This window comes from Rissa tridactyla, chromosome 7, assembly GCF_028500815.1.
Source record: "Rissa tridactyla isolate bRisTri1 chromosome 7, bRisTri1.patW.cur.20221130, whole genome shotgun sequence".
NCBI classification, from domain to species: domain Eukaryota; kingdom Metazoa; phylum Chordata; class Aves; order Charadriiformes; family Laridae; genus Rissa; species Rissa tridactyla.
In genome coordinates, this window is record NC_071472.1 from 28,286,649 (window position 1) to 28,301,470 (window position 14,822).

The window sequence follows — 14,822 nt, forward strand, 5'->3', positions numbered from 1 at the left end:
AGCAGAATTTTCTGTGCCTAGACAATTTTTAAACTTGGTGCCTCAGGTAGGAGTAGCAATCCACATTGGAGGAGTCTTCCTATCAAGGGCTGATACTGGGATCTTGAGGCAGAAAAAAATAACAGGATGAGATAGAGACAATGGGGATAACCAACGATATAAGGATCGATTTCTATGTTTTTTTTTTCATTAACTGTGTTTTTCATTAACTACCGTTTTAAACTAAACTATAGACCCATTTTCTTTCCAAGAATCCATAAGAAACTCTGTCTCTCGCCTTATTTAGAACTACAGCATACATTTGTTCCCAAAAGTATTTAACATTATTAAAGCTTCCTTTTTTTTTTTTTTACCTTTTTTTGTTTAGCCAGTTCAAGGTGTTTGTTCAAAACTCTTTCTGACTCGGACAAACATGAACCGATCTCCATGCCAACTGCAAGCATCGGGGTGATTTTTTTAATCCACTCTGATACCTTTATTTGAAAGCATTGTTTATATAGTTAATTTATACAAGCAAACAGTATAAAAACAGTATAAAACAGCAGTTTGTATAAAAAAAAGTGTAGTAACACCTGTCTGTTTGTGTTTAGATTATGTACTTTGTATAATCAGAGAAAGTCAGGAATGAAATATATAGAAGAAAACGCTACTGTTTCTCTTAAGAAAATTCTAACAGGTATGGTCAGAATTTGAGAAAAAAAACCTTCTGTTTGCTCTCATTTTATTGATAGTGCTTTCCTTTACCTTAAGTATCCCAAGGCTTGTTTTTTTCAATACGGCACAGCTGCATTATAATCTAGATATAACCTTGGCAGAAATACTTTTATTGTGCTCCAGGTTTTTTTCAGAAAGTACATTTAAAGCTTCTCTGCCAAGACAAGAGACGTGTTTGTGTGCAGATACACGTACAAAACTCCATTTCATTGCCACTGTAAGATTCATATATGCATGACGATAACAAAGGAGATTATGAAGAGCAGAGGCAAATGATAACAGCCGTAGTATGTATAGTTATTATTAGACAGGTGAATTCACAAGTACCACGTATTTTAAGAAGTGTCTGCTGACTGAAGTTCAAACTTCATTACAGGAAGCTCAGGGGCAGTTGAATTTAGCTCCAGATTCTTTGGGATACTTTGCGTTAGCAGAATTAAAAATGTTTTTCTTGGTAGGAGTATAACAATAAGCACTGTCCACTGTAATGAAAGATCATGTATCATGACTCAAATCTTCAAGATGGGATCCTCTCTAATGCAAGACTGGGTGCAAAGTGAATAGAACAAACTGCAGAATGAAACCATATATCAAAATTGGGGTCTACATTTTTAGTAAAAATTACCTTCATAATGGAAGTTTCAGCTTAAAATTCACAGTATGCTGGTGACATCATTTCTACAAGACCAACAGTAGCTGTCAGCAAATCTTTTATTTTCCACAAAACTCAAAAAGACTTTCCCTGTGTTCTAATACCACAAGACCTCTCCTACATAAATCGTATGCAAAGGGACCATTTTATGGCAAATTATCTTCCCATTTGATTCAGAATAGCTCATTATAAACATAATGCAAATATTATAAAATATCAGACTGCAGACTTAGTTATTCAGTCATTAGATCTGATTTACTTTTTTTGGTCTATGCTTTGGGATTTCCTTCATATGAACCTTGTTAAAAGAGTATATTTTTTTAATTTGAATTCACATTGGAACCTTATTTAGGAGCGTTGTCTATTCCATTTCTGAGAAGTCATTAAAAAGGTCTGCAGTACTACAGACCATTCAACAGCCTAAAGAAGGTTGTGATGTCCTTGATGCATCCGTATCTTAATGAATAAAGGGAATTTTTATAGTGAACAATATCTACTCTCCTTCAGCCGTACTGAAAATTTGCTACAGTTCAAAGTCACCATGCTTATTAACCCTCATTTTTGCCACATTTATTTTTATTTTCAGCCAAATGAAACAGAAGACATAGAACCAGTATAGCAAACCTGCATGCAGGTCACAGTCCGAATGCTCACTTCTTTTCCAAAAGGAAAAATTGTAATAGTTCATTAACCAAGCAAATCCATGCTTTATTGAAGATCACTGATAAAATGTTCTCATGGAAACAGCTACGTTTTTCAGAACAGCTTTAGGTTCATTTGTGCTGATAATAGCATTCTAACTACAACTGTACGCTCTCTAACAAACCAATATGTTATTTGTAATTATTTGAGTCAATTTTAATTCACATTGCTAAATTATGGAAATGCAATGCACTGTTCACGAATGCAATAAGAAGATGACACATTATGAAGTACCTTATTTAGATGATCTTCAAGGGAGGCAGTCCATTGCTGTTTCTTCAAAGTAAATTCTTCATAATGTGGACACTGCCTGGTTAATTGATCTACTTTTTTTTTAATATATTCCATCATTTTCCGAATTCCTGTGACCCAAGAGCTAAAATGGAAAAGTAGAACTGCTGTTATTCCTCATTTTTGCTCATCGGGATGATAAAGATTTTTTTAAAAACCACATTTTCTGTTGATTTGTATGACAAGTAACTTATGAATTTTAAACTGTGAGCCTTAAAAGAAAAATAACCAAGAATAATGTTAAAATGAATCCAAACAAAATTGATAATGAGTAGAACACAGGAATGACATTTCCAAACATATAATTTATCACCAGTTCGTAAGTTAAATTCGCATGCCAGATATCCTGAATCACTGAGAAATACTTCATCTCACAAATAATTCTGACTTTAGTTATACTATCTAAAGACTAAAACCACAAATGGAACAGCCTAAAATGAGTGGAAATATATGGCATATCACTTCTACTTTAAAAAGAATGTTTTCTTTGGACTTTCAAAAATTTCAGTGTTTTTAAAGTAGTTGAAAAAAGAATGTCATATACATTCTGAGTCAACATTTCTTCAAAGATGCTGTTTTAACTGGAGAAAAGACATCAATTTACAAAACAATACCTTGCCTTATAGCTTAAGACATTTACTATCACAGAAACAATTCACAATCTGAATACCTGAGGCAGTCCTCTTCAAATTGTAAAGAAGTTACCACATAAAATTAAGATCTGAAGTTTTGATTAAAAAAAAAAAAAAGAATCCCACACATCAATTGATTTACTACTGAAATTCGTTCATCATCATAAGAATTCGTGTAAGACAAACATGTTCAAAATATTTTTTTCATTACTTTAGTTTCATCAGAAACTTATGTTAATACAGGTACTTATTCAAAGCTTCCTCCTTTGTCCTCTAAAATTAAAGGAAATTTGCTCCTTACTTCAGATCAGGCTCAGAGAGTTAAAATTCTGCAACCTCAAAGAAAAATCTTGTTCTACATCACTAACATGAATTATGGTATTAATAGACCATTCTGTTCGAATCTGACCCAAGAACTGGTCACAAAGAGAAACAAAATTTTTAGTCCTTTTTAGAGAGTAGATGGTTTTAAATTCTGTAAATTACTCTTTCAAAAATTATCAACCTGCTAGTTTGTGGTTAAATTCTAAAAATGTCACTCCACTATTTCAGTCCTCCTTAAAAAGTGGTATGTTTAAAAACTTCTACTAGCATCACTTCTTTAAAAAGAGAACACTAAGAGAACACGATTTATAGGTTTTGAAAATAACTTAGATCTCAACAAAACGTTTGAAAGAATCATTGCTTTGCTGTGAGTTAACACAATAAATTTATAACAGCAGGAAAATAAAGACTGTTCTTACACTCATAGGCAAGATAATTGGCTGGCAAAGTAACAAGGGTTCTCTTAATGGACAAAACTTCCTGATTGTATATTTTTTTTAGAATTAATACATATAAATTTTTGCTCCTCCTGTTTTTCTAGCTGGCTTTAATTTGAAAATATGAGATCTCAAAAATCAGACTTACCAATATTTTCATTCCGAAACACTCTAGGATTACAATAAAAAACCGCCTTCTGTCACTTTTCTATAATTTACTACTCTTCCAATGTGAACATTTTCAGCATTTTCATTTATTTGGACTTTTAGTATGAGGCTGCAACATGCTTCAAGAAGATGTGAAAGTAGGACAGAATTAATATAATATTTCTCCATTTTTACTGTGAGTTGGATTTCCAATTATGTCACTGAAGCCAGTGTCACTAGCCTTAAACATAGTCCTACCTCAGTGTGAGGGTATCAGTATTAGATTTGTAAATCATAAACTACTATAACTACCTAATCATATGCATACAAAATGCCTGGCTTATTTTTGTGTACTCTGAAAATGAAAATAATGAAACAATGTGGATACAGAACTCCATCTACATTTAAATTCTCTTAATGTTCAAGTAATCTATCTTCTCTCAATGCATTTAAACCAGAACTACAAGGCAGCCACTTTGATACTGCATTAAAAACGCATTTTCCAGTAGCCTCTTTCAGAAGATACGGTGCAATTCAGGGCATCATCTCATCAAAATCGACAGTGTCGTTAGAAAAAGCAAATGAGAAGTCTGAGGGCAGTTAAGACTACCAATGAATTGTGCAATAAAGGGAACAAAATAGTCATCAGGATTTAGCCTTGATAAGAGTTCTCTTTTCTGTCCAAATCTTCTTCCTTTGACCCTCAGCTGTTCATACAAATCTTGTCCCATGTGGGTTAATCACTGGGCTAAATACTGGCCAGCATTTAAGGATAGCACAGTGACTTATTCATGACAATGAGAGGCCTCCCTCATTCCTCTTTCAAAACATTAACATTTCTGGGTAAAATTAATATTCTAGAATATAACACCTTACAGCATTTGCTGACAAGAACTCACTGTGTCACCATCACTAGGCTTATGAGCTGGCTGGGAGAATTCTGGGTATCTCCTAAAGCCATGAGTTAGGCAAAAAAACATAGACTTGTCTTCGTGTACCGAAAGTTGAATGCAAGTCAGGATCATTCTTGGGGCATTGATGACTAGCCCTGTGCTGAGCTGCATCTGGAAGAAACTAGCCAGCAGATTTCTCCCCTCTGTTAAGGGCTTGTGAAACTGTGTCTGGAGGCCAGTTTGGGTCCCCACATTTACAAGACAGACAGAGAAGCTGAAGTGAATTGAGCAGAGGCTACCAAGACGGTTGGAGACCAGGGCACATGATGTACAACGGGGTGCTGGCAGAACTCTGTTCAGAGTAGAGGTGAAGAGATGATCTAATTGCTGTCTTTCATTATCTATGAGGAAGTGGGGTTATACAAAAGACAGTATCAGAGTCTTTTCAGAGGTGTACAGCCAAAGGGAAGGGTCAATGTTCACAAGTTGCAGCAACAGAAATTTTGGCTAGATAAAGAAAAACATGTTTCACAAGGAGAGTGTTTAAGCACTAGAACAGGTTCCCCAGAGAGGCTATGGAATCTCCATCCTTGGAGATATTCAAAATTTGGCCCTGAGCAACCTAATCTAACTGACAGACTTTGAGCAAGGGATTGCTCCAAGTAACATCCAGAGTTCCTTGCCAGTTTAAATTATTCCATTATTTTAATCCTCAAGCCCATGTCTAGGAATATAAAGTGTTCCACCTGCACAGAAGTGCTAGCGTTAGTCATTGAAATATACGGAAAACTCATTACATTTGGGCAATGAGGCCTGAAGGCAGCAGGGAAAAACTAAAAAGCTGCAGTATTCTGTGTTTTTTTCTTAGAAAGGGACTTGCTTATTTTTATGATGCAAGCAGACATTTAACATATTTGAGAGCCTGCAATTTTTCACTGTTCTTAAGAAACAGCAAAACACATTTCTAGTGAGATTGCCTATTGATATTGTTTTAAGTTTCAAGTTCCTTCTCTAAATCACTGCTGCTTCAGGTGTAATGCTTTGCCATTTTTTAAATTAGAATGCCTTCTAGGCAGAAATCTTACCTTTCTTTATTTATTTAAAGAGTATCTTGAGCAGTGCTTTGGCACACAGGAGGTCTGCCTGTGCATTACTGTTTTTATTGAATTTTACCAGAAATGACTGATAGGGTTATTTTGACAAACTCATCCCATTCTTCTTGATGTGTACCTATGATATTTTAGTATCCCACTCCTGATTTGGACTGTTTAAAACTTTTTTTAAAGACTCTCAATGAGGAAGAAAGAAGATTAACGACTTCTTATTTTAGGGATTCATTTTATCAAGGTCTTTAGCATTCCTAACATTAATCAATGCTGTGCAGACATAATTTGAAACACAACATCATCTTCTGTTGAGGCAACATCAAGCAGAACATAAAGTCCTAGAGAACAGAAGCATGCATTCCGGAATTATGGCTGGTTTAGGAATCAAAGTCAAAGTTTCACTGAGGAAAATCCCTTTCCTTTCCATTTAATTAAAATATCAGGAGATGCTGAAGTAGTAACAATAGCTGCAAGGCCAACTTTATGTGTTCGCAAAACAATTTTTTATTTGAATTTTCTATTTCATCCCTCAAGCCAATTACATCTAGGATGACAGGTGAAGGCACTTTGGATAAAATTTTTTGCAAGGTCATGAGATTAAATGAAAATCTTATCTAGACTTTCAGTTGCTGGGTTGAAGTAAAGCTATTCAAATTTCAGGAATAATTAAGGACTTAAGCGTGTAATGGAAAGGCAGAGCTAAGCTGACCATGAGCCAACCATCAGCCATGGTCATCTGCTCTGTCTTTGAAGTAGAACTCATTATTGTAAACGATCTTCATTCTTATTGCACCAGCCTCTGAAGACCTGAAAAGTAGGAGATATTAAGCCACTGGGACTGATTCTAAATGAAGTCATGCTTTACACCAATGTAAAAATCATATCTGTAGAGTACATCATAATTATAACTAACGCAAGCTTTGGAAGAAAAAAAATAAGTACTTCATTCATGAATTAAAACTAGTAAGAAGTGGAGAAACTTCCATATTTTCTGCACTTGGCTTAACACCTGTATTTTTGTCTTGCTTCAAATCACATTATAATTGCTATAATGATAACTTTCAAAAAGGTCTAAAAGGATTACATCGTGCAGCGGGAAGTGTTCATAGCCATTGATATTTTAATTTTAATTTACATATATTTACTTTTCCAAAACGTTAACTAAACCACTGTTTCTGAATACCACTTTAACATACCAATTCCACTGCTTGACACCACTCTTACAAGCAGCATGTAGTATTCCTAAAGATTTTTGTTAAAGAGATTGGTTTGTATAAATACCAACAGATAAGTATGGCAGAAACTTTGATTTTCAGGTCATTTAAATGCACACCTACTTAGTTAACTACACTGGCTCTACATGCGGTCTGATTCCAACTAGTTGAGTTACAAAGCAACAGGTAAATATGTAGAAATGCAGCAGATAGGCAAAAATGGAGGGAATACCTGTGAGAGTCTGCTTTATTAACTAAAGTTTGTCCCTTTTGCAAGGTAGTTGCTGTGCAATCTTTAATTGCTTCCTGTAATTCCTCATACTTCATTATCAAGATAGGCAAATGTAAGCCTTCTGAATTAAAGATTTTCAGGTAATTCTCAATACCTTCAAGACCATCAAGAACCTGGAAAACAAAAAACATCTATTGTCAATATTTCTCTTTAAAATGTGCATGTATATTCTTTTACACAAATAGATGATCGATAGACATTTAATATTTGACATATCTTCACAAAAGAAAAGCAGTATTTTAATTTAGGGCCTGATATTGACTTTGCAAGTCACATAAGAACACAAGTATAATTCAATAAGAGTTAATACAAGTATGGGCATGTGCAGTCATGATTACTTTTTGAATTTAAAACTATTCCATTTTTTCAGCAATAGTCAGACCAATCTGACATACTGAAGCAGAACTAAAGTAGCAAGTATAATACAGCATGATTTCCACTGTAATTCTTTTATTTTGCTTTAGTTTTATTTTAGTTCAGTCTGTCTTCCTCATTCACTGAACATAGTTTTGAGATCTTTTCAAGGAAATAAAGGACATAATCCCTCTGTATATCCTCTGCTTCTCTACTGTCATCTGGCTCCAGATAGTTCTCTCGCTTTCTAAGTCCTGTGCCTGTTCAATTGTTTCTCTACAGCTCCTTGTGCTTTACTAATTACCAAGATCAAAAGAAAGGAAAGGCTTTTTCAGCAAGGCTTCTACTCAGCAATATGGACCTCTATTTGTTTATTTATTTCTACCTATACTGAATGTTATCACCAAAAAATCATGTTGACTAACAACATATACAAACCTGAAAATTCCATTAACAAGGAAAAAGAGAGTCTAGAAGGTTAAGCAAAAAAATTTCACTGGATCACGCAGAGGTCTGTATTCCAATACCCACAGCTACAAGCCGAGAATGCTCCACCTTTAAGTCCCTCCTGTATGTTCGCTTTAAAGCTAGTTACTATCTACACTATCTCGAATGATTTTTAATTTTCCAATGGCACATTGGAGGAAAAAAACTCCAGCACCTGAAGTAGTTCGAAGAAACTATGTACATCCTGGAGTTCAAAATCAGAAGGTGAATTTTGAAGTAACTTGAGTGCCAAAGCACAAGATACTCCACAGCTAACTAAAAATGTGAATCTGCAAACATACTTTTACTCAATAAAAGCCTTATTTATTTACTTAAAGCTGTGGAAGTTAATGTTTTTTAAGATTTTGCCATACCAAAGCAACCTCAGACTATTCCACGTCATTTCCCAAGTATTCTCAGAGGACATCTAGACAGACATTCCCCTGCAGAAAGTCAAACCGAAGGTAACTACATAAATATAGAAATGGATTGATATTTAAAGGAAAGCTTAGCAAGCAATGTAGATGATTACAAAAGAGTCACGGAGCTTGCAAACGTGCAGAAAAATATTACTTAATACATCCCAAATATACAACAGAATGCAGCCAAATGTACACTTAAGAGCACAAAAACAATGCAAGTGATATACTTCTGCATTTATATTTTCCTGAACTCATTAAAAATTAAAATGACAATGAGATACGCAAGATCTAAAAGGAGTTCTCTTTGACTTAGTTCAAAACAACTAATACCCTATTTTTTTCATTTGCCCTTAACATGTAAAGAGGGTTCAGAGATTCAGGTATACCCTGAGAACAACTGAAAATGACTCTTTTCTGAACTATGCTAACTATAGTGGTTTCTTCACTGTTACATATAGCAGGTGTAACAGCATGCTGTGGAGACACACCTGACAGTGCTTTCTTCAACAGGTGCTTCCACAAGGCACAGCGCTATATTCTGAAAGATGCCACCTTTGCTTGCAAAGCAATAGGCCTATATTTGTATAGCTCCTTGTCCAAACTACAAGGAGGTTGACTATCAGCAACGGTTTTAACACTGTTTCCATTAGCCTATCTCAGATTCCTCATTATAACTGAAATCAAAAAAGATTAGACTTATCGGAGCAAAAGATCCCTCTCAATTCAAGGGTCAGTAAATAATTTCAACGCTAAGTATTGTTTATGTGTTGCTAAAAAAATACCGAAGCAACACAGTACAGGTTGAAGACAAGCGTGATTACAGCCCCACCTGGTGCTTAAAACAAAAATTAGTGCAGGCAAAGTCTTTAGGTTGTTTTTTTAGCATATTTAATAAAGCTATGAAGATTATTGTTGGAGCTATCATCGGAAATTATCTGTTTTTAAAGATTCTATTAACGACCTGCAAACCATATGTTTAAAAAAAAATACAAAAAGACCATTTGGTCTTTGGACACCTTGAAATATAAACTTGTCTAAGTAGTCTTCTAGCTAAAAGATTTTGAAAAAAACTTTGCATTACTAACACTACTTGCTGTACGTGCACTTGAAGAACAGGCTTGCTGTAAAACCAAAGCAGAGAGATTTCACATTTTAGGTTTGGTCTTTAATGTTGAGGTTTGTCTTTTCAGAGGAAAATTTTCAGGTGTAGCTCCTTATTTTCAAAATTATCAGAGACAAAACTCAATGGGACGCCTTCAGATAGCAGAGTCTAGTTGCTTAGTATTTCCAAAAAGCATACAAATCCTCGTTTTCTTTAACTGCAGTGTAATAGGCAGCTGGTCAGCACCACTGGCTAAAGTCCTAATGTTTTAAAAGCTTTGTGCCCTAAATAAAGACAACAAAATTGAGAACCTATTTTTTAAAAGAGAGCTCTCTTATCTGATCTCACACACCTGGAAAAAGCTTGAATAAATTCTCTACTGACATCAAGGAATGATGACATAGAGGATTCTTTGCTTAATCCTTCTGCTCTAACTCACATAAATTTCCTTTAACAAGTTGTTGTGCATTAATACTAAAATGTAATAACAGAACTGACTTCTATTATATGGTAAGCTGAACAAATTACTAAATTACTTCTTGCTTTAACTAAAGAATATCATGCAGTTTGCAGCTATGAAAAATCTAATACAACTGTGCAAACTGTTCCAATCGCTCATTTCTTCACTGTTTAAAAATATGCTCTATTACTGATTGGAATTTGGCAAAGTTCAACATCTGTCTGTGGATTTTGTTGTCTGCTGGATAGAAAAATCATATGTTACTAAGATTTCCTTGCCCGTATAGCTGCTAATAGATCGTCTGTCTTCATTACCTACTACTCACACATAAATTACAAATATTATAACCAGAAAAGAACCTTCTTTCTCTGGAGAAAAGAAGGCTCGGAGGAGACCTTATAGTGGCCTACCAGTATCTTAAGGGGGCCTACAAGAAAGCTGGTGAGGGACTTTTTAGGATGTCAGGTAATGGTAGGACCAGAGGGAATGGATTAAAACTAGAGATGGGACGATTCAGACTGGACGTTAGGAAGAAGTTCTTCACCACAAGCATGGTGAGACACTGGAACAGGTTGCCCAGACAGGTGGTGGAAGCCCTGTCCCTGGAAGTGTTCAAGGCCAGGCTGGATGGGGCTCTGAGCAACCTGATCTAGTGGGAGGTGTCCCTGCCCATGGCACAGGGGATGGAACTAGATGATCTTTAAGGAACCTTCCAACCCAAACCATTCTATGGTTCTAAAAATACCAGCAGTCAATCCACAATTTCCACTGGAAGCTCATCTGTTGATTAAAATCCCTACTTGTTTTCCCATTTTAAGGCTTAAAACAGATTTGGCTCTGACTTAGCTGAGAGTGTCTTGAGGATTTTGTATTATTCACTTTCACCATGAACACAAGAAATAGCAGTAACAGAACCTTACAGAAGTCTGTTATAACACTATTTTCATCTTTATTGATCCTTATTTGGCTTTCTCATAAAAAAACTATTGTTAACCCGACACATATCCATGGATTTGACCTAATGATATTAAGCTCCCTCAATTCTTTATTAATCTATCAGCTTCTATCAGCTGTTCCCATGAGTTTGCTCAACGCTGATTTTAGGTTCAAAACTTCTGAATTAACTATGCCATCCTCTTCCCACCTCAACATTCTAACATTTTGGGGGAAATTGGAAGTTTTCAAGATTTTACAGCACTACTTCTTAAGAGGGGAAAAAAAATCTTACTCAACTTCTTTTTCATCTCTCCAATCTAGAAAACAGTTGAAGTTGGCACCAAATTAGCCTTCAAATAGGGTTTGGATTTTCATTATACGGGCATACATTCACTGCAAACCAGATGGAACGATTTTGCTTATACCAAGGAAAACTGTTCAGAGGATTGTTTAATTTTTGGAAAGACTAATTCCGAATTCAATCTAGTCTCTCAAAAGAGAAAGGCTCAGAAGCAATACAAGTGAATACACTTTCAGTAACCAACCTATAAATCTTTTAGATTTATCTGGGAGCATTTTACAGCAAACAATAGACACTGGATTCCTGAAGACTCATTTTCTTTTCCACATAAGTGCACACTTTCACCATTTTAATTCTACTTGACTGAATGTGGCTAAATCTCAAGTAATTTGTATTATGCCTATCATTCCATTATTATTTTATTCCTTTCTACATGCATTTCCTTGACTGTACTGTACTCCTATATAGCAATTTTTTTTGGCGTTTTAATTTTTTTTATTTCAGTCTATTTTCTTTACTTGAGTAATAAGTTTTACAGCATTTGTTTACTGAAGACCTATTAAAATTCCCCATTGAATCAGTTTAACTAAAAAATTCATGATATATTTTTAACTGCGATTAAGTGCTACCCTGTAATATCATAGCATTTGAAAAATAATTTTAAGATCTTCAGACTTGAGCCAGTAAGAATATCAAAAGTAATCTAACCCACATACAACTACATGATGACTGGTCTAAAACAACCTCAGAAGATGACTGAAGAAAAAAATCTGATATATTTGTTTTGGGATAGGGATTTGAAGAGAAAGTCTACAAGACTACTCTTTTCATGCTTACATTACGATCAATGAAGAAAAAGAAAAGAAATGATGAACAGAACTCTTGAAAGTGCATTGAAGTATTCAAGTATGATAAACAGCTGATATTATAGAGGAAAAAAGTATTTTAAATAGGATGTAACAAAAATTCATGACGAATTTTATGAAAATAATTTTCATACAAGTAGTCATTACTGGACGTGGTGTTTGAAAAAAGTAAAAATTTAGTTTTAAAGTATTCATATTTTTTTTAGTCATCAATGATTTACCCATTTTCATCACAGAAGACTGGGAAGGGACAGAAAATTAAACAGACATACTAGTCAAGGCTGCTTGTACTCAAACACAGCCCACACAAAACAAGCAATGTATAGAAGTCAGTAGACAGATAGGCCCCTCTTAGCCTTCTCCTGTGAGAGCTGCAAGAATATAATTCTGGAATCTGAATCACTGCTTCTCCACATGAGTACATCGGTGATGGAAATTATTGCCTACACAATAACTTGCTGACCTTAGTAGAGGTGTGGGCCATAATTCATCATTTGTGCTGTGACTAAGGGAGTTTTGTACTTTTTTAACTGGCCACTTTGGTGTTACATCATGTCTAGACCGTGCAGTATATTACATGCCCACCACGAGGAATTGTATATTGACCTTGATTTTTCTCATGTTTGATTATTAATTAGCCCCTGTGGAGACCACTGCAAGTATAGATATTGTTTCTGGTATCCATACTAGCCTGTAACAGTTTGGGTATTTTAGAGCAACTCCTGTATCGCACAAGAGAGCCCATGATCTTAAAGTCCAGTTTTTGGCAGATAATATTTCCCAAATATCTTATTTTGGAAACTGAGTGCTCATCTTAATACACTTATTTGAAAAAAAAAAAAATGTTTTTTAAAATGTGTTTGCAATTTCAAACTTTGAGGTGAAAGGTCATATTAAAAGGTAACCAGATTTGTATTTTTCCATTCCAAATTGTTTAGCAAACGCTGTTCACATAATGTCTTCAAGAGCACACTGACAGTTGTATTATCAGGTTATTATTCCAGACTTGGCTTCTTACCAACCTTGCCAGCAGTATGAAAAAAGTCATTGGCCTCTTGTAGCAGGGCTTTCCTTTCTTCCATATGGAAGCACACTTCTTCTCGCAACAGAGAGAGTTTCTGATTTGAAAACTTTAGATGTTCTTTTTCTGTATAGTCCTCCGAAAGCAAGATCTTAAGTGCTTCGGCTTCCAGTTGCTCCACAGTGCAATTCCATTCCTAAAAGGAAAAATTCTATTTTAATCAATTACACATAAAAAAGTGATATACCTGCACAATAATAATATGAATACTGGAAAACATGTATCACATTTATAGGCCTGAAAGTTATCACCATTTAAAACAGCATTTATACTGGGAGGGATTTCTCAGCAAATTATGGGTTTTGTGATAGAGTTTTCAGTGGTGGTATTCTACATTCTTTGACACAGTTTCACAGGCAGAAGTAGCAGTTGTTAGTCTGTCTGCCGGGAAAAATGGTCTAGATAATGTAAAGACAAGAAACTTCTACTGGGTAAGACCACACTCCCATGGCAAACACCCCCTTAAGCCCAATGATTTAACCAAGAACAAATTAAAATATTGCCTAGATAATAGCTGCTTCCAGCAAAACAATTTCTGCTGAGAGCTGTCTGGTAATCAATCAAATGAAATTACTTTCCTTTACAGTGAGGTGTGCTATCATCCTTGACACTCTCCATTGTACATATTCCCTGACTTTCTAAACAAAACCACAAGTCGGTTCAAAGCATGCCTCTGCCTTCCTAGTGGCAGTGACAGATGGAAGAGGTGCTTTAAAAAGGAAGATCGTACTTCAGCATTTCAAGCCACATAGTCAGAAACATTACTGACATTTAATTGAGGTAGGTACATAAAACTAAGGTGCTTTAAAAAGGATTCAGCTGAATCAGTACAAATTTGCATATAGATATTTTGCCTACATTGCACCACTTGGAAGCATATTTAGCTAATCAGAACTGATTTTCTGTTTGACTCCTATTTCTTTTTTCAACTATTCATAGTGAACTGATTTGCATTTCTAGCGTACTGACCCAAATTATACATCAAATTTAGGGATTAAACCTTCATGAACAAAACTTTTTCCCCTATGTTTTTATAGCTGTGATAAACACTATTAATTCTATTATTCACTATTATTAACACTATTATTCAATCTCAATATCTTCTGTAGGTTATAGAGAGGTATTGAAAGGCATATCAGACTACATAGCCTAAACAGAAAAGAGCTTTGCTTTAAGAGAGTCAAAAGAAAAATGACATTTCATCTCTTCCTGTCTTGCAATTACTGCTTTGGTGCTCAGTTGCTTCTTTGTTTTTCCTGTGTTTTTATAGAAAAAAATATAAACCAGTAAAACTGTTACACAGTGTACTTTATCCCTGCTGTGCCTGTCAACACTTAAAATTGGTACATTATTATGCTGTTCAAATTAAAAGGAGCTTCTGATAACTATACTGCAATTTCCCATGCCTTA

At 35.0% G+C, this 14,822-nt stretch overlaps 1 protein-coding gene across 3 annotated transcripts in view; it reads right to left on the reverse strand.

Moving 5' to 3' along the window:
- Positions 1-14,822, reverse strand: part of CCDC141 (coiled-coil domain containing 141) — a 101,267-nt gene that overhangs the window by 39,300 nt on the left and 47,145 nt on the right. For all 3 annotated transcript variants that reach the window (XM_054209910.1, XM_054209911.1, XM_054209912.1), the window contains exons 8-11: positions 13,354-13,548; positions 7,345-7,517; positions 2,303-2,444; positions 354-473 (exon numbers count right to left, since the gene is read on the reverse strand). In XM_054209910.1, coding sequence (XP_054065885.1) covers positions 354-473; positions 2,303-2,444; positions 7,345-7,517; positions 13,354-13,548 — 630 coding nt within the window. The remainder of the gene's footprint in view (positions 1-353; positions 474-2,302; positions 2,445-7,344; positions 7,518-13,353; positions 13,549-14,822) is intronic.